At 36.2% G+C, this 21,660-nt stretch overlaps 1 protein-coding gene across 1 annotated transcript in view; it reads right to left on the bottom strand.

Moving 5' to 3' along the window:
* malrd1 (MAM and LDL receptor class A domain containing 1) overlaps positions 1-8,763 on the bottom strand; it is a 60,869-nt gene extending 52,106 nt beyond the window's left edge. The window contains exons 1-6 of the mRNA XM_026937183.3: positions 8,442-8,763; positions 5,450-5,584; positions 5,167-5,255; positions 3,660-3,833; positions 2,792-2,888; positions 555-680 (exon numbers count right to left, since the gene is read on the bottom strand). Of these exons, the coding sequence (XP_026792984.3) occupies positions 555-680; positions 2,792-2,888; positions 3,660-3,833; positions 5,167-5,255; positions 5,450-5,584; positions 8,442-8,607 (787 nt within the window). The 5' untranslated portion in view covers positions 8,608-8,763. The remainder of the gene's footprint in view (positions 1-554; positions 681-2,791; positions 2,889-3,659; positions 3,834-5,166; positions 5,256-5,449; positions 5,585-8,441) is intronic.
* Between the last annotated feature and the right edge of the window lie 12,897 nt (positions 8,764-21,660).

The raw sequence follows: 21,660 nt of genomic DNA, 5'->3' as shown, positions 1-21,660 counted from the left end.
ATATAATATAATATAATATAATATAATATAATGTAATATAATATAATATAATATAATATAATATAATATAATATAATATAATATAATATAATATAATATAATATTTTGAATATTTTGTTAGTAATATTTTGATTCTCAACATTGTATATAGAGCTGGTCGATATGACCATGTAATATTGATATGGTGATAAATTATGTCACTTATCAGTCCTTCATTTTTTGAATTGAAAAATGTTACAGATTTTTTTTTTTCTCTGAACTTTCTGTGGAAAAAAAGGTTTTCAGTGAATCGAATATTTATTTATTTATTTTCTAAATAAAAATATTATTTTTAAATATATAAAATATTTTTTTTTTCTTTTCGTAGACATCGTGTAAAGTATCAAACAGTTTTGAATGCTGTATTTCTGTATGATTTTGTTGTTAGCAAACCTATACAGTATCTAGTGATACATACTGTGTACCATCTTCAAGAAACATGATCATGAATATGTATTCATTTAGTGAAGTTATTGTATTTCAGTTCATACTATATAATATTAAACAATACTCACGACAGTTGGCCTCATCTTCTCCATGAGGACAGTCCAGAGTAAAGTCACACACATGCTTTGGGTCCACATATACACCTGCCCCACAGTCAAACTGAGAGGGGCTTGGAGAGGATGCATACCTTCCCTCTGCCAGTTGGTAGGTAGAAAATAACATACTAGACATTCTTTCTTTTTGGGCTGGGCAATGTGATAATCTCTATATTGTGATGTATTATACCACACTTTACATATTTAATAACAATTGCAAACTCTCATTTATAGCAGCTTTTAAAATGTTGCAGTGAATTGTAAAAATTGCAAAATTCAATAAACCTTATAGCCCTTTTAACCATACACATCTTCATAAAGCATCCTTACAGAAATACGCATTTAGATTTGGATCCTTAATGATAAGGATCCAAATCTAAATCCAAACACACACACATATACACACAAACACACACACACACACACACATATATATATATATATATATATATATATATATATATATATATATATATATATATATATATATATGTATATATATATATATATATATATATATGTGTGTGTGTGTGTGTTTGTGTGTATATGTGTGTGTGTCTGTATATATATATATATATATATATATATATATATATATATATATATATATGTGTGTGTGTGTGTGTGTGTGTGATATATATATCATTATATATTATAATAAAGTTGTCTCTGTCTCAGATTTTTTTATTTTCCTTCTTTTACATTTGCATTTAATAACATATTTAATCAAAGTTTCAGCAAACTGACAGGCTTTTTTTTTTTAAATGCAACACTACTGTTTTGTGGCAGTTTGTTAGCACATCTATGTATCAGGTGTAGTAGAAATGTAGAGCATATAGAAAGTATCAACCCCTTAGGATACAATGGTGAAATGGTTAAGACTGCAGCAAAGGAAGTCTTTATCACTGATCATTTTTAGTGGAGAATTGACTTTATGCAATAACTCGATGAGTTGTTTTATGAATGTAACATCAAGCAAATAATTAATTAGTTGATCATGCCAATCAATCAGTATCAAAGTAGCAGTTAAAAAGTGGTGTTGTACAAACACTCCCAGTTTCTCAAAATGCTGCAACTGTATATATACAGTATATATATATTATATATTTGTTTTATGACTTCTACATTATTGATTCAGTACAAAAACATTTTAGAATTCCAAATATTAGTTTTCCAGCACAAAATTAAATGTTATAGAAAAATGTTTGTATGTCAGTAAAGAAAGCAGCATATTACATAAGAGACACTTTTCAGACAACAAACATAATGAAGGCTGCTGGGTTTTGCTGCAAAAATAAGAAGCAAGTGTGACAGTCAAAGTCTCCAGAAGAACTGTGGCTGGTTCTGCAAGATGCTCAATAAAACTTACAGCTCATTTCCTTATAAAACTGCACTAATTGTACCTGAGACTACTTTTTTTTTTCAAAGCGAAGGATCATCACACCAAATATTGACTTTGTTTCATTTATTACTGTTTACTGCTCTTTATAGTATTTTTTTTAAAGTAGAAAAATTTAATTTCACTATTTTTGAAGGCATCTTTGCAACATTTCTTTGCATGTGTCTAAGACTTTTGCACAGTACTGTATATATATATATATGTATATATATATATATATATATATGTATGTGTGGTGTGTGTGTGTGTGTGTGTGTGCGTGTGTGTGTGTGTATATGTATTTTTTACAATAGATAGCGTTAAAGCTGAAATATGTAGTGCAGCTATTTATGGACAAATAAAACTGAGCCCAAGCTCATGAGGACGAATTTCACTGTGGCAGCACAGAGGGAAAAGTACGCTATAAAACCAGAACAAAAATTACAACTTGCCATAACTGAAACAGATTAAAAATGTCATTCATCTTTATTTCGCCTCTTTTTAATTTGCACAATCAGCAACAGTTAAATGTGGCTTTTCCCAGATGAAAATGGCACTCACTCCCTTTCTCTTCTACCTCCAAACAGTATTTTATAATCTCCTTTCTTATAATTTTATGATTTTTTCATGATCTACTCTACAATATACAGTATATCCACATATGAGCTGCCAATTTTGCCCCCGAACTGACCATAAGCTCCTCCAAAGGCACAGTATCAGCTTTACTCTTACCCTTATTTTACATCAACCTAATTCTCATTGAATTGTAAGGTTTGATGATTAAGGTGGGAGTTATCAGGTTATTATGTTGGAGTGTGTGGATGTGTGTTACCTCCAGCTGATACACAGCCTGGGCTGAATGACAAGTCATCAAAGGCAATAACTTCATTAGGATCACTGTTGCTGAACACCAGTCCACGAAATATTACCTGTAGAGTTATTTTACTTGTCATATATAATTCCACTTCAAACTCAACATTGTACACTTTGTAACAATATACTTTTGCTTATTATTGTGCTTAAAATCACAATAATGAACAGTGAACTTTTTTTTACCTTAAGAGTCAAATATAATGAATGTCTTTAATATCTGAGGAAATGCTTCAGTTTTTTTCTACAGCAGTAACACAACCAGCAAGTAAAAAAGGGTCAAGTCCTAAACCGTCATCAGTCTTGTAAGTTGAATTGCATCTGCTAACCATTTTAGCGTGACTCCTTAATAACAGTCCATAAAGCAGGTTTCACTGGTCAAAGTCCAATTTATAGATTTTTCAGCTGCGTATTTTATGGCTGTGAGTACTTAATGACAAAGACAGAACTGTAATTCAGTTCATATCAGTACTACAAACTTCAAGCAAGACTTTTCAGAGCTCCCACCCACTGAAGACGGGATTACTTTTCATTTATTTATTTATTTATTTATTTATTTATTGCTCTTCTCCCTTGTTCACATTAAACACGCCTTCAAAAAGTTCCAGGAAAATCAGCATCCATATTACGGCAATTTCATTTAAGGACATTCATTAAAGGCAGCAATTTAAATCGAATTAGGCAACATAGGACATTCTACACAACTAAATGATCCATAGATTCACTTAATCATGCTTAAGAGTTTAACTATAAAGCTAACTATACAATAACAGGAAGTGTTGCTCAGTAAATTGCTATGGGGCTTTGGAAATATACACATGTACACATACCTGAAACTCCTGGCTCTGTCTGAATGTAACTGATGTTTTTATCCAGGGCTTTGTAAGTGGCTCAGGATTCAGTCTGGTCTGAATCCAGATTTGTCTCTGCTCTCCTGAAGGTTCAGATTTAACCAGAACCTGTAAGTCACCACTCACCTGGCCAATGTGATAGTAGAAAGTGGCCTGCAGGGTATAAAGAATGAGCACACTCAAATTAGCACGTGCTAATTCTCACAGAAACAGATATAAACTTCATTCGTCTTACCAGGGAAACATCAGAAATAAGATATTAATGTTCTTTCTTGAGCTATATTTTTATATTGGATGTAGATCAGAAGAAAACATGATAGGAATTTTTCAGGCAAATATCCAGTACAGCTCTCAACATTTTCTCAGTAAGTGCTTTATCCTGGTTGTGGTTGATGCTGAGCCAATTCTGGTAACACTGGGTGCAAGGTGGGAGAATTCACCCCAGATGGGATGCCAGTCCATCGCACAGCACCACACACATTCACAGCTATCTGCAATTGAGTGTAACCACCTACTGTGGTTTTGGAAAGTGGGAGGAAACGGGAGAACCCGGATGAAAGCCACACAAAGAAGTGAAACCCCACACAGACAGTAACGTGGATCGAACGCCCAGGATCGAACCCAGCACCCAAGAGCTATAAAGCAGCAATGCTACTCACTGCACCACTGTGCCACCCTGCTCAGCATATGCAGTGTCTAAATATATATGAAATCCTATTCAGGAATTTTTGCACATTTATGTATCCATTAATAAGACATTAATTCATAAGACATCAATTCACCAGGGACTGGACTGAAAACGCACACACACACACACACACAAACACTCAACTGAGCATCTCCCCATCATCTTTACAATATTTGCACACACCTGCATTCAATTTCTGCTGCTTTAAATATTTATTATATACCAATATATATTATATTATATAATATATATTATATATCTCCACCTGGCTGCTGTGTTTACATTCATCAACTTATTTTGTCAATCTTTTGCACTACTGTCGTAACAGTCACTTTTTTATTAGTACTGTGTGCTCGTCGGTGCTGCAATGTAACTCACTGTGCCCATTGTCTTGTTTCGATAGTTTTTGTACTGTCTTGTGCTGTCTGCACATGTTTGCACTGTGCACTTTATGTAAATATACAGTATGTAATGTCTACCGTAGTTCTGTGTTTTGTTTTATGTAGCACTTTGGTCCTGGAGGAATGTTGTTTCGTTTCACTGTGTACTAACCAGCTGTATATGGTTGACTTGACTTGACTTGAATTCTTCTACAAAAGATTACAAAAAGATATGTTTGATAGGACTGTGCTAGCTGAAGCTCTGTTTATCTCAGACTTATGTAGGAATTTAAGACAGATTTAATCAGTTGTCATTCAGTTTAACCTCTTACGCTCCTTTACATTTCCAAACTGTAAAATAATTAACATAATGTTCTAGTATAAGAGTGGAAGTAGTGAATCGTATAACACACAGTACCGTGCAGGATTCCGAGGGCAGAAAAGATGGACTGGATATTTCTGCAGTGGCTGTCTCTCCAGTTTCAGAGTGCAGGAACAAGTAGTGTCCTAAGTGAAAAAAGGGAACAATGATACACTACTTTCTTTGATATACTGTACCTCAAATATCTCTATAATGTATAAGTATTTAATATATTGTAATAAATGTGCACACATGCTTTCCTTTTGATGGCATAGACTGCAATAATAATATATAAATAGTTTAATTACTTCTACTAAGTGCCTATATAAAGTGTGCATACCTGCAGGGTTGCCATTGTGGTCTAACCGAGGTCCAGGATCAGTCAAGCATGAGCCTCGACTCCACAGATTATTTGATTCTGGTGTTTGTAGATCACAAAACCCATCTTCAAAGTCACATCTCTCTAAATGAGTACCTGTACAATTGGAAACCACAATCATTTGAACTGTAAAACCACAAAATCCCCACATCAATATACACAATCAGTGAACTTATTTTACTGCATTTTCTCTCAATTGACCATTAGCTAGTGTTGCTCTGATCCATCCTCACAATGAGAGCAGGGCTCTTGGACTTGCAGCCATGGTACTATAGTATCATTAAGATTTGAATTTGGGATCTCTGAATGATAGTGCGAACAATTAGGAACTGCCTTCTACAAAGATTTTTGCTTAACAAAATTAGTCCACAGAAATAATGACTTTAGATAAATTTGCATCCATGACTGTGTAATGGTGAATACAGAATGCTTTATGCAATTATTTTGGCTCTGATTCTGTGCTTTGGCACCACCCATGGATTATGACAATAATTTTTTGAAAAGACCTAATAAAAAATATTATGCATTTACACCCCCTCTCCTCTGGCACTAGGCCTCCTCATTGTAACTAGGCACATACTTTCAAAAGTATTGTTTACATTACACATGTTTTACATCACAGTTACATATGTAGCACTAGCATTCTGTTTCACTCTGCTTAATCACTAGGGGCAGTGAGAATCACCTAGTTAAGAGACACAACTTAGGACTGATCAGAAAGGTATTTGAAGATGACAAATACTACACTCAGGTCACTGAGAAGCATGAGGTTTACTTTGTAGAACCTGGAAAAAGTGCATGTTGATGCTAAGGTAAGCCATAGTGATGATGTTCATCATGCAATGGGCCAGTCTTTGCTTAGATAAGGGATCCCATGTGTCGTTCCTCCACAGAAGAATAACTGTTGATCTGAGGATTGGATGGCTGCCGTATGGTATAAATAGTACCACAGGTCGCATACCAGGCCCAAAAGAATGCTCTGCAGGCTCACATTCATGGAATGCTGCAAAGTTGATTTACAAATTGGGTCCTACAACCTTAGGCCATAAGCATCAGCACCAGAGCATGTAGTTTTTCCACTTTTTTTGTATCCATATTTGCTATCAAAAAGGCAGTTTTCAGTTCAGACACCAAATTCAGTTTAGCGTCTTACATAAACTCACAAATACGGGCCTTATGGGACTCCTTGGGGACTTCAAGAGGAGAGCCCAGGCCTTATGCCTAAGCAAACAGAGAGAATGGAGATACTTCACCCCTTGAGAAAAATCATAAGTTTTATGAGAACCTAGAGCGAGGCCATCCATGCTGTGATGATGTGATGCTCTGAGATGACAGCCACATACACCTGAAGGGTTAATTGGGACTTCCAGCTGTCTAGCAGTCTGTGGTAAAATTTTGGAAATTGGGCAACACACAAGATCCAGGATTTGGGATGCACACTATTCACAGATAGCTTCACAATAGCTTTCATACCTCTGTTTGTGGTGTTTGGGGTCTAGCCATAGGCTGATAACTCAATTCTGAAAAGCTGGTAGTTCTCAGCTGTTATCATTCTTAGCATCAATAACAAGAACTGGTACTGCACGTAGTGACCTGGCTGAATCTTAATCATTTCTGCCATACATTGGGATGCCAGGGTGTATAGCATTTTCAGTAAGTTGAGCTACATGAGAATGAATTGTGTCGCCTGTGTCTGTATTAAAAAGTTCAAGCAAAGATATTTGCTTGTGAACAATATCAAGATAATATGAAATATTACCTCACAATGTATAAAAATACTCACTGAGGTTGAAATTAAAAGATGATGACAAAGCATAGAGTTGAGATTAGAGGAGAATTCTAAGCAGATAGCTCCATATGGTGTACATGTGGTCTGACATGTACATGGCAAGAAGACAAATGGGAAATATGACTACACGACAGCAGTATCTACTGCAAATATTGCATCATATATCACTTTGTGACTTTGCCAAATAGAAACTGAGAAAGAAAAAAAAAACAAAGGATTTCTAATAACAAATAAAATTTAAGAGACGAAGATAAAACAATCTGACTAAAGAAAGATTTTAGATTTTATTAGTTTGGACAAGGATATTGTTTTCATGTTCAATAAAAAACTTTAAGGCTGACAGTGAAAACAAGCAAGGCTTCCTCTTACTAAAAATATATCTCTTTGGATGGATGTTAATGTCTAACAGCAGGACGGCTCAGACAATGTCCATGACAGTCTTAATTTATTGGGAATTTGTCCAAAACTGACACCAACCCTTAATCAGAATTGTTTAGAAGACACTTATGAGGTTGTGTAAACATTATTCCAGCCATGTTTCCTTTTCGAAAAGACACAACTGAGGCTACAAATGCGATAATAAAAGCACTGCTGTGTGTCATCTCTATGCTTCCCCAATGATATTCCATTTTATGAGAACAATAAAGACTCTTTTTCTGTGCCATAAACTGTCGTGTTTACACATTACAGCTCATTTAAAAGCATATTGTCCTGTCAATGAGCTAAAACAGGAAGCGGCTAATGTTCTGAATAAAGTTATATATCTCACACAGTCTACAGTGTACCACACTGAATATAATCAATGGTTCAGGGAAGAGAGCTTGAATTTGGACATGATTGAAACATTTGATTGAAACATTATATCATTCGAGAGATTATAATTATCAAACAATTCAAGATTATAAGGATTGAATGTCGTGAGATAATCTTATGGAAGAATCTTTGAGACTACTAAGGAACTGACTTATCAGTTGTTACATCTCCAGGCAGAAATACTGATATCAATAGTTTAATAGCTCACTTTGTAGGTTAGTGGTTAGTAAATAATAACTTGTAACATCTTAAATAACAGAGCACATCAAAACATAAAGAATAGAGCCAATAAACATGAATAAAAAAGAAATTAGCAAAAGCCAGATGATAGTAGTGAGCTTTAATACTTACAGTTTCTCTCTTCGCTACCATCCGAACAATCTTGGCTGAAGTCACATACATACTTCTCTGACACACACTCTCCTGTCAAGCACTCAAACTCATCTGGCTGGCATGGCTGACCTGACACACACATCACAGCCCACACCAAGACGGAGGGCCACACAAGTGCTTGCATTAGGCTTTCTGACAGGTAGGTCACATAAACGTAAGTACATAAACCCAGCTTTAAAAAAAAAAAGTCACCCACACACACACACACCCAGCAATCCTCAATCCTCCTCAATCCAGAAAGGAATGCGTAAATTCGGCAGTCTGAACGTGACACTCAGAAAGCAATTTACTCAAACCAACCACAGGCCATAAATGTCTTTTATGGCGGTTACAAAACAGTGTGTATGAGGGAGACTAAAGTCAACCTTAAAGTCATTGGCTACAGATAAATCCATTGTAAAGCATGTAATCTGTAGTCTAAATGGCAGGCGCACCTGGGCAGGACTTCCTCAACGCACTCTCAGTTCGATTAAATGTAGAAGAATAGAAAAAATGGATAGTGAATTGAGCCACATTGTGTTAGGTGTCATTAGCTCTGGCTGCCAGCTCATAGCTGTATTACAAATGTTCTCTCACACAGTATCACATTTATAAAGAATCAGTGGCTAAAGGAAGGCATCCAGCCAAAATGTTAACTGGGAGAAGAGTCATGTTGGTTATGATGCTATTACAGCAACCTTCAAAGGAGACAAAACACAGTGATTGTAGCTGTCACATATATACTGTATAACTGATGTGTATTATAATAAATCATATTAAATAGAAGGGAAAGAAGCGTTTTATCTCTTTTTATTGTTGGCTGGCTTTTTAATCATTTGTTATGGTAGGAACACATTTTTAGTCTGTTTGGAGACCAGTTAAGACCATTTTAATGTGAAATGCATCTTTGTACTTACTGTACGCAACTTGATGATTTCATGTCATGTCATGTCATTGTCATATGATCATATAAGTAATTTTCAATAGGTCTTTGGCGAACCATCCATTATGCATTTGAATAGTTCCTGTAACTATATTTTGTTTCTTTATTTGTTTGCAAGCCTTTTTTCATGGTTCTGAGCCCAGTGCAGAAACTTTGCGGAGCCCAGTGCCCTTTTGTTTATAGACATACTGTACATAGAGGCATCTTAGCAGCTATATATAATTTGCTGTACCAGCAATAGGAACATTCGTCAGAAAATCAGTCAGAAAGTCTATCAGAAAATCAGATCAGCTTCTAAAAGTCAGTAAGTATCTAAGATGAATTTGTATGAGCATGAAAAAGCATTAATGCCATACATTCAGTTTAGATACCTTTAAATATCCTTTATACTTTATACTATTCTGCAATGAATGTTTTTTCTGCTTTACATGGTACATGTACATGATTTTTTCTGATTTCACATGCGTTTAGCATTTTTTTTAGAAAATGATTTTTATTTAATTGTATTTTATTTAGTTATTATTTGCTGGACAAAATAAAAAAAAAAGTTTGAGAAAAACACCCTTTTCTGTGAAGTTGAAAAGTTGTTCATTATAGCAGATACACGGCTATTCATTTTCACAGAACCTTATTAGTTGATATTATCATAACAATGTCTGTGCAATAAGGAAATTACTAACACATAGCAAAATTAAGTACTGTGCCTCAAAATTACATTATCACATTCATTCATTTCCTTCCACTTTTCCCAGTGGGGGTCATGGTGGCGACAGGCTGAGATCAATCCAGACTTCTCCAAATCCCTGGCCAAAGATTCCAGCTCCTCCTTTGGGATTCCTAGACATTTCCAAACACAACTGTGATATATAATCTCTCCAGCTGGTTCTGGGTCTACCCTGGGGTCTCCGTCCAATGGGACATGCCTGATATGCTCCCATTAATACTCCCATTAGAGCCACCCTTGATGAACAAACCTGAGGAGAAGAGAGGTCAGACAAAGAGTGATCCTAATGAACCCCATGAAAGGAACAAAAAAAGACTAAGTGTACCATGCCCAGATTATAGAGCCAGGCATTGAATTGGTGTCTTCAGGTGAGTGTCTGGTGACTGGGCCATCACATAACCCAGCTGGACCCAAAATGGCGACATGGATCCATTGACATGGATTGGCTCACCAATTGCAAGATGAAGGGTGGCTTTCACATGCAATCTTAGACACATTAGACCATTCTTTGTAGTGACCCTAGACATTTGCATGTGTACCTTTAAGACATTCAGATGACATGTTGTAGCAAGACTGAATTTGATATGTATGTATACACACACACACACACACACACACACACACACACACATATATATATATATATATATATATATATATATATATATATATATATATATATATATATATATATAAAGAGAGAGAGGGAGAGAGATTGAAATTTTCAAGACGCCATGCCTTCAGCATCTTCTGTCCTTATCCAAGGGTCAAAACATTCAAAAGTTTTCAGTATTCAAATTCATATACATACATACATACATACATACATACATATACACTCACCATCCACTTCAATAGGAACACCTGTACACCTGCTCATTTGTGCAGTTATCCAATCAGCCAATCATGTGGCAGCAGCACAATGCATAAATTCATGCAGATACATTTCAAAAGCTTCAGGAAATGTTCACTCCAAACATCAGAATGGGGAAAAATGTGTGTGAAAGTCCCAGGAGATCAGCAGTTTCTGAAATACTCAAACCAGCCCATCTGGCACCAGAATCCATGCCACGGTTAAAGTCACAGAGATCACACTTTTCCCCCATTCTGATGTTTGATGTGAACATTAACTGAAGCTCTTAAAGTAGACTGATTACATCTAATGACTTGAGTGTAGTTTGGGAAGCATGAGCATTGATAGTATCACCAGAATCCAGCACAGGTAAAACAGATGTTTGGACAATGCGTTTTCTAATGGATGAAGAAAAACAAGTCTTCTATCTGTACAGAAACCCAGTCTTTTTTTGTTTATGGGTAAAGTGTTCCACATGGATTTTAAAAGAAAATTTGTTGTCCAGCCAGAGACCCAAATATTTGTATGAGTCGACTGCCTCAATTTGTGCTCCGTCAGAAGACTTAATGGATGTGGCGAATTGGCTCGTCCAGCCAATTAGGACAGTTCTTACACTCTACTGGTTATAACCGTCAAGCTCCATCAATAATGGAGTTAACTTTACTGACGAAATTAGATATTAATGAATGAAAGACACGCAGTCACACATCTTGTCTGAAGGGACAAAGGATCTTGACTCACCAAGATTACTTTCTGCCTCAGTGATTCATGAGGTTAATTGAACTTAGGACAAAGTGGACACTTGACAGGCTGTGCTTTCCTTAAATGCCACCTAATAATGATGTCAGTCCTATAGACAGACCAAACAAAGGAAACTAAAGAAGTGGTAAATTAACTGATCCGGGGTGATTTTTTGGATAATAGCAGTCAACCAGTGCTTGTTGTGCTAGAGGAAAAATCAATTTATATAACAGCAGCAAGAGCAGAACCTGATCTGCATATATAGTGGGGTCCAAATGTCTGAGACCATGAGTGAAAATGCTTCTATTTTGCATCCTTTTCGAAATTTAATCAAATTTAAAATCATATTATTGAAAATTTGAGTGAAAAGTAGAATCTTTGAAATATTTACATGAGTTTCAGAGTTTCTTAGTATTTGGGACATCCCCTTTTTGCTCGAATGGCAGTTTGCACTCAAGCTGGCATGGACTCCACAAGTTTGTGTAAAACCTGATGATCCATTTTAGGTCAAATCCATCGGAGTGTCGTCTGAACACGTGCTTCAATAGAAGACATTAGGCGTGAGGAAAATCAGACTTTTTGTACAAAGCAGTTAACAATTATTAAGCAGTTATTAATGTTCAATACCACAAATTTGTTAACGTTTAAATAGGGACATGGTGAAATAGTGCAGAATCTTAAACATTTGCTTTCTTTGTTTAAATATTTCAAAATTCTAAAATTTATTTCTAATTCTAAATGAAAAAATCCAAATTTCAGTATGGTCTCAGACTTTTGGACCCCACTCTATCTGTCCTGTTCTGTAGCTGACAGGTGATTAACCCCTTCAAGTCCCAGCTTATTTTTCAAAATTTATTTTAAACCTAATTTTATTAAGTAACTACTAGGAATTAATCAGTAAGCACAGTGAAACTAATAGTACAGCAAGTACAGTGCACAACAGTTAGGGTATTATCAAGAGCAGAAAAAAATAGGGGAAAAAAGTTTTTTGTCTGTCTTCCTCCATGAAGGAGAGAAGAAAGATTGAAGGTTAATTTGGTTTGAATACGCTATGCTAAAAATTGATCAATGTCGGAACTGCCCTGGTTGAATTAGGAAGAAAGCACCCAAATTCTTGAGAATGACAGGACAGAAGGTCGGAGAATATTGAGAGTGATGAGCGTCTGAGGGAGAAATGAGGCATTTACATTCATTTCACACTCTCAGTTATGAGACTGCATGCAAGCACGAGGGAGAGCAATTTAATGGATTAAGCCCAAAAAAAAAAAAAAGTCAGACCCAGTGAATGTATTGAGCACTGGAGCAAAATAGGAGAAAAAGAGAACGCTCCAGGCTGGTATTATTTCCTGTTCAGTGACTTGTAATTTCTTACCATAATGATGGTTACACTTTCTATGAAGCCCATATTCATAGATTAAAACAACAAACAAACAAACAAAAACAACTGCACTTATAGCTCTTTGTAAGTTGGGAATGATCGTTTGTGAATATTTTATTAACTTTAATAATGCATCATAAATCTGTATAAATAATGTGCTATATGTTATTCCTTGCTAATTTATAATTATGTAGCAAAAATTCACTATTCGTTACTAATGCGATGTGCTGTACTGGACAACCTTTAAATAATATTAATCTGTGCATAACTATAAAGAACCTGTAGAATGTATTAACAATTTAAAAAGATTATAAACATTTCAAATGTCATCACTGAGTGCATCAAGTCCAGTGAATATTTTTAATAACTATTAATAAATGTGATAATTTCTTTATAATTATGCATAGCTCATTATTAGTTATAAAAGGTGTGCAATATAGCATATGGCATTACAATGAATAGTGACACTTCTGTTACAACATACACAAACAGTTTTATGAGGCATTATTAGAATTTATCAAAATGTTTACAAGGAACCATCACCAACTTAAGCACAGATATAATGATTTATGAATTTTGGTCCTCACTGAAAGTGTTACTGAAACTACTTGTTATATAGACAACTGTATTTAGACCTGGTATCCCTATAAGTTTGAAACTCCCATGATCCTTAGCCCACAACCTCATCACATGACCTCTAGACAACAACCGATTGCTAATGGAACTCATATTACTTTTTTTTTTTTTTTTTGCAAAGTTTCACTCCAACATTATGCGTAAGTAGATTCTAAGCCATTGTTGTCTGCCTGTCGTGATTAGAGTTTTGATCATTCGCCTGCTTCACGTTTCCGACTCTAGGTCTAGCCATTTTGCTTGTCTGCTATATTGCTTTTAATAAAAACAGAAAAGCTGCACTCCATCTGTCTGCTTGAAGACATTACTTTAGAAATCTTTTATGCCAGAGCACTGTAGACCTTTAATAAATGATAATGGCATCTCACTGAGACTTCCAATGGGTGCCATAAATTACTTCAAGACCAGCTATAGAATGTTTTTTTCTTTGCCTTGCTTTCTGTTCTTCTTACATTTTTATAGGCAGGAAGTGATGTAAAAATAAACTTAATTGAAAACAGACCTTTTTGGATCTTTCTTTGTTATACATTGGCGTAAAGACTCAACCATCTGACCTTCCAGTACATGCACAGCTTCCGTTATTTAAGTTTCTGGAAAGAAAAGAGGGAGACAGATAAGCAAGAAGTAAAAGAAAACTGAGAATGAAGAAATAAATAAAGCAGCACATTCCTTTCTCTCAGAAAGCATTGTCTCTGGAAGTGGTACTCAAAGCTTTTACTGTTAAAAATCTGGCAAAGCATTAAGCAAAAATATTTCCAAATTTGTTGTGTTTTAGGTCTACTTGGCCTCCTTGATATAATTTCCATTGTTCCTCATATGGAGTCTGGGGTCAGAATGAGGCTCTTCAGACCCACTAATAAAAAGTAGTTAAAGGACTGAGTAAAGAAGCATGGAGGAGTGACAACAATTTCTAACTTCTGTGTTAAGTTGCGGATCTTCTCCCATCCTCATGGGTTTTCTCAAGGTTCTCCGGTTTCCTCCCACCTCCTAAAAACATGCCAGTAAGCAGATCAACTATGCTAAATAGCCCCTAAGTGTGTGTGTGTGTGTGTGTGTGTGTTCGTAGCATCCTATTCCTATTGGGTTCTGTCTTGCACCATATATTCATGGGATACATGAGATCCTGATTCCACCAAGACTTGGATAGTTAATGAAGATGAATGAAAAAAATAAATACATCATGATAATTAATATAGTAAGTATTGGAGAATTTGAATTAATTTAGATCAACAAAAAAACAGATCTGTGTGTCTGCATGAGTACAGCAAAATGTTTTAATTTAACAATATGCTGTCCAAAAGAATCTTTAAATCCCATGCATACATAACTGGGAAAATGAGCTTGTCCAGAACCCAAATGTGCACTTGTAAAAAAGCAATTTATCCAGTTCAGTAACTCAGGATCTTAAGGAACCAATTTTCATCACTTAGATGTAGGTTATGTAATTCATGTCCTAATTACATATACATAATACACAGTTGTACTGGCTAGATCTTGAAAGATTTTCTACAAATTTAACTTATCAAAAGGAATGAAAATTCCTTTCTATACGAAGAAAATGAAGAAAATGGTGGATTGGTGTCATGCATCATGGATAGATGCACATTTTAAAACTTTGGATACCTTTACACATTTACACATGTGAAGTGCAAGATTATGTGTTTTTTTTTTTTTTTAGCTATAAGTCTAACTTAAATATGGGTAAACTGGTTCACTGTTTGTTATTCAGTTGTTTCTGAGGCTTTAACTGTTCTTTTAGCCTTTAACTTTCCTGCTACTGTTCTGCCTGCCTATAGCCATTTAACTTCATTAGAGAAAACACAATCTCCCTCCCACACTTAATACGGAGGCCATTTTTATCATTTGTTTTCATTATTTTCTTTTCCAGGAGTACTATTTCTGGCAATTTCTGGTTCAGTGCTTTGATGATATACTATATAAGTGTGGATGCCTATTCTAACCCACACATTCCCAAACACAGTGGGTCTACAGAGAGCTACTCTGTACTCTGTCTTGGTGAGGTCTGACTGAGACATATCATGCCTGGTCTCTGTTGAAAAGGTCAAGTGGAGGAAGAAGGAAAAAGGATGAACTTTCCTGATATTTGGGTTTGTGTGGAGTTTAATATCACTCTGCCCCAGAGAACAAAGGAATACATTAAAGCACTATTCCTCCCAAGACACAAACCAAAGGAAATGAAAACCCACACACACACTCACACACACACACTCACACACACACACTTATATACTGATAATTGTGCGTCTGTAACTGTATATGCCTCCTGCTCTCATAAGTCTTCAGCAGTTTTGATGCCTAAGGCTATTTCAAGGTTAGAGCCTACTTATTCTCGTTTAACACCTAAACTCAAAAGCACCACAAAACCTTTAACAAATAGTTGTGTATACCCAGCTGTCCAGCTGCAAGCTGAATGTCTGGTGCATCAAATATTAGGAAGCTGATTAGTTGAGCTTTGGGTGATTGGTGCTGCAGTGGATGATTGGCATCTCTGATTCGTTTCTTCCATTTCTTTGTTATCCAAGGCTATTTGTCAGTGTTCAAATTATATTGACACCAGGGGTTCCTCAGGTTCTTAAAGTAGACATGACACTACGTCAGTATTACAAACAATTTACAGTGAATTGTAATTTTTGGTAACCAGGTATAGCAACATAATTCACAAAGTGTCTAGAGTTATATTCACACATATAGGTCTAAACTGGCTGCCATGCTATCAGCTAATAACTTAAATTACACAAACACAGAGAGCATGATAAAAATAGCATGTAATTTGATATACACTCTATGGCCAAAAGTTTCTGGACACCTGACCATAACATTCTTTCTTTTTGAACATCACATTCCAGATTTAGGATTCTAGATTCCAGGCCATTTTTCCACATCCGCCTTGGCAAAGCATTTCTTTATGGACCTCACTTTGTGCACAGAGGTATTGCCATGATGGAACAGGTTTTGCGCCTGTTACTTCCAGTGAGGGGAAAATGTAATGCTACAGCATGTAAAGCATACATCCTATAAAACAGTTTGGGGAAGAACCACAGATGGGTGTGATGGTTAGGTGTCCCCAAACCAAAAAGAGAGAGAAGGCTAGGCTTCTTATTCACTACAAAGATATTGCAAAGCTAGCTGATAAACAAACAAGTCCTGATGTAATTTTTAAAAACCAGCTCAGCCACTCTACACTAGATCTCCCTTTTCAAGTGAGGGCTGGTCCTTAGCTTGGCTAAACACTGACACCCCTCCTGACCATGATGTCCTTTCACAGCTTTGAGTCTGAAGCCAATAGTGTGTTTTTGTTTGTTTGTTTGTTTTTTACTGTTATCAGAAAACTAATGTACAAATATTATTTCCACACACATTGCTTCTTTATAAAATGCTTAAAATGCTTAAAGTTAGCAAAATTATCTACCAAATGAATGACACTTTCAAACTGTTTAAAAATATCCATGAATACTTTTAATAACCTTCTATTTGTTTAAAATTAGAAACACTATACTAATACTGGATAGGGCCTCCATTTGCTCTCAAAACAGCCTCAATTCTTCATGGTATGGATTCCACAAGATGTTGGAAACATTCCTTTGAGATTCTGGACCATGTTGACGTGATTGCCTCATGCAATTCCTGCAGATTTTTCAGGTGCACTTTCATGCTGTGTATCTCCTGTTCTACCACGTCCCAAAGGTGTTCTATTGGATTGAGATCCGGTGACTGGGAAGGCCACTGAAGAACACTGAACTCATTGTCATGTTCATGAAACCAGTTTGAGATGACTCTTTGCTTTGTGACATGGTGCATTATAATGCTAGAAATAGCCATTAGTAAATTGTGGCCATGAAAGGATGCACATGGTCAGCAACAATACTCAAATAGGATGTGGCATTCGAGCGATGATTGATTGGTATTAATGGGCCCAAAATGTGCCAAGAAAACATTCTCCACACCATTACACCACCTCCACCAGCCTGGACTGTTGACACAAGGAAGGTTGGGTCCATGGATTCATGCTGTGGGCATCAATTTCTGAGCCTACCATCTGTGTGCCTTGGCAGAAATGGAGATTCATCAGACTACGCTACATTTTTCTTCAACTGTCCAGTTTTGGTGCGCCTGTGCCCACTGCAGCCTCAGCGCATTCTGCTCACCACAATTGTACAGAGTGATTGTCTGAGTTACTTTAGCCTTTCTGTCAGCTCGAACCAGTCTGGCCATTCTCCATTGACCTCTCTCATCAACAAGTTTTTTCTGTCCGCAGAACTGCGGCTCACTGCATGTTTTTTCTTATTTGCACCATTCTGCAACTGTTGTGTGTGAAAATCCCAGAAGATAAGCAATTATAGAAATACTCAAACCAGCCATCTGGCACCAACAATCATGCCACAGTCAAAATGACTGAAATCACATTTTTCCCCCATCTGATGTTTGTTGAGAACATTACCCAAAGCTGCTGTCCCGTATCTGCATGATTTTATGCATTGCACTCCTGCCACATGATTGGCTGATTAGATAATTGCATGAATGAGTAGGTGTACAGGTGTTCCTAATAAAGTGTTCAGTGAGTGTAAAGAGAAATAGTTGAATTTGCCTGTATTCAAGATCTTTTTACTTGCTAAGATATCGTTTTATCATCATTGCAGTATAGAAGCAAAAACATATCTACTTTTCATATAAACACGTGCCTTTTATTAGGCATGTCATCATCACAATTGAACTAGAAAGCACTGTTATTAGCTCGGCCTGATACGATTGTTCTGCATGGATACACACTAATTAACTTGCACATACTTGGAAGCACAGTGATAACATTCATTCAACCTGAGCATCACAAAGCTATTAACTTCATCATTACAAGTAACAAATACTACTAATCGCTTAATTTATGTCAGGTCTAACATGGACAATACATATTAAAATATTAAGCTATTGATTTACCATTATGATAATCGTCCTTTCTCATTATCTCATATGATTTCCTCCCAGTGTTCAGTGCTCACCAACCAATGAGTCACCTTTTTAAGACAAACTACATGATTAAAGATAATATTGCAAGAAAATGACAGAGCAAACAATCCTTGGAGCAAAATTAGATATCACATAAGCAGAAAATGTATTTATTTCAGCTGAGAACTACACAGAAATCTATTGAATGATGTAGTTTAAAAAAAAAAAACAGCCAAGAATAAATGGTGGTCTAGACACAGAGAAATGTGTGCCATGGACTACAGCTAGTGGACTTATATGAAAGACAGTCAGTGCTTAGAGACCAAATAGAAAGATGTTAAGAATAATTTCATTGGTTTAAGGCTTTTGGCAAACACAAGATGTCTGTTGCTAGGAGATAAGCATGCATCCTGGATGGGGCCAGGGGTCCCTGAACTGTAAGGGTGTTCATTTTTTAGACATGCCAAATAGAAAGTGGCTTGTCAGAGATGGTTCAGTTAGTAGCCAAAAATGTGTCTTTAATGAGCTTTTTTATGGTAAAACAAATGATAAATAGATGTAGAAATCACCCTTGTACACATAATCTTTGATACAATACAATGAAAATGAGACAAAATGTCAGAAACAAGTGATCAGGCAGAGAGAAAACTGATTCTAAACAAATTTAGCTGATTACAGTAGCACCGAGATGTAGCTGCAGGACATCATTGGGTAACACTTTATTTTAAGGAACACATACACTGCCTGGCCAAAAAAAAAAAAGTCGCACAATCTAATATTTTGTTGCACTGCATTTAGCTTTGATTACGGCACGCATTCGTCCTGGCATTGTTTCAACAACCTTATGCAACTTCACAACATTTATTTCCATCCAGAGGCTGAGATCTTGCATTGAGGACAGGAGAGTCTAACCACTCCGTAAAGTCTTCTCCAGCACATCCCAAAGACTTTCAATGGGGTTAAGGTCAGGACTCTGTGGTGGCCAATTCATGTGTGAAAATGATTCCTCATGCTCCCTGAACGACTCTTTCACAAGTTAAGCCTGATGAATCTTAGCATTTTCATCCTGGAATATGCCTGTGCCGTCAGGGAAGAAAAAGTCCATTGACGGGATAACCTGGTCATTCAGTACATTCAGGTGCTCAGCTGACTTCATTTTATAGCCGCACAATGAGGCTGAGCCTCGACCTGACCAGCTGATGCAACCCCAGATCATAACACTGCCTCCAGAGGCTTGTACAGTAGGCACTATGCATGACGGGTGAATCACTTCATGCATTTCCCTTCTTACCCTGACACGCCCATTGCTTTGGAATAGGGTAAATCTGATTTTATCAGACCACATCACCTTTTTCCATTGCTCCACAGGCCAGTCTTTATGCTCGCTAGCAAACTGAAGTCATTTTTTCCTATTAGTCTCACTAACAAATGGCTTTCGTGTGGCCACACAGCTGTTTAGTCCCAATCCCATAAGTTCTCATCACATTGTGTGTGTGGAAATGCTCTTACTTTCACTATTAAACATAGCCGTGAGTTCTCCTGTCGATGTTTTTACGATGTGACATCACCAAGCGTTTTAAAGATCTCCGATCACGATCATTCAAGATTTTTTTCTGACTACATTTCTGCTGTAAAGTTGGCGGTTCATCACTATCCTTCCAGGCTTTAATAATGCACTGGACATTTCATAACCCAGTTCCAGTGATTTCAGCAATCTCCTTAGTTGTTTTCTTTGCTTGATGCAGGCCAACAATTTTCCCCTTCAGTAACATCTTTTCCACGACCATGGGATACGTAATCTGCTATGGCTGTTTAAGAAATGAGAAGCTACACACTGCATCAGTTAAGGTTAAAAGAACAGTTGCCAGCTGAAACACATTAATCACTGCAGTAATGATCCAATCATAGGCTCTTAAGTATTTGCTTATTTAAACCCAAACGGCGACCTTTTTTTTGGCCAGGCAGTGCATTAGCGGGTAATAATGGCCTTGTCCTTTGTTTAATAAAACCCAAATTATACACTTGCAAATGGTTTATTCTCAATGAATTACACTTTATTCATAAACACTTGTATTAGTTCTTAATTGAGGATCTGTTTTGAAAAAATGACTAATAAATGCATTATTAGTTGTGAAAATGTGGAATCAATGCTTTGTTAAGATATTGTCATGCAAATTATTGGGCATAAATGAATAATCTAAATTCACCTTTTATTAGTGTATGATACATATTATACCAGCAGATTCTAGATAGCATCAGGTGACCTGCAGTTTATGATTTTAAGAGCTTATAAAATCTGAATAAGTCAGTAATACTACAATATGTGTTCTATAATCTAAAGTAGAGTTTTAGCTATCACTAATTAGTAGCTAAAAAGCGAAGAAGAAGAAATAAGTTTTCAATAAATCAAATTGTGGCCCATATTCCAAAGTCAAAATCCTGTACTAAAGCCTAGAGGTGCTATTGCTGTTCACATTACTGAAAGGAGTTAGTTCTGTATGAACAAGCCATCTAATCCTGAGTGTACTGTGTGTACATGTGGTCAGGGTGGACATGGTTACTAAATATCAAATTGCTTCCTGACTTTTAATATATTTTCATAGATTATGATTATATAATGATGTTACTGTTCACTATCAGGTTATTGTCATCAGCTTAATGATTATTATCTAGCAGTTATAAATAATCATGATGCATATCCTACTGTAACATGTAGCCCAGACATTTCTCCTCCAGACTACCAGAGAGCAACATCCCCCAAATTCTGAATCCCTTCTTCGGTTGTGTTTCTCAATTCCTGTTGAACTGCTATTTAAAGTACATGGCCTTGAACTTCAATGCGAAGTCTTACAGTTTGACAGCCAATCTTGTGAATTCTGAGCCATTGTTTTTGAAAAGATTCTTTGGGCATGACCCTGCCCATTACATTGCCTTTACCTGTTTTTGCCTTTGCCTAGCCCTATT

The sequence above is a fragment of the Pangasianodon hypophthalmus genome, chromosome 4 (genome assembly GCF_027358585.1).
Source record: "Pangasianodon hypophthalmus isolate fPanHyp1 chromosome 4, fPanHyp1.pri, whole genome shotgun sequence".
In the NCBI taxonomy this organism is placed as follows: domain Eukaryota; kingdom Metazoa; phylum Chordata; class Actinopteri; order Siluriformes; family Pangasiidae; genus Pangasianodon; species Pangasianodon hypophthalmus.
The sequence above is the reverse complement of the archived record's forward strand: the minus strand, read 5'-3'. Positions and strand labels throughout refer to the sequence as shown.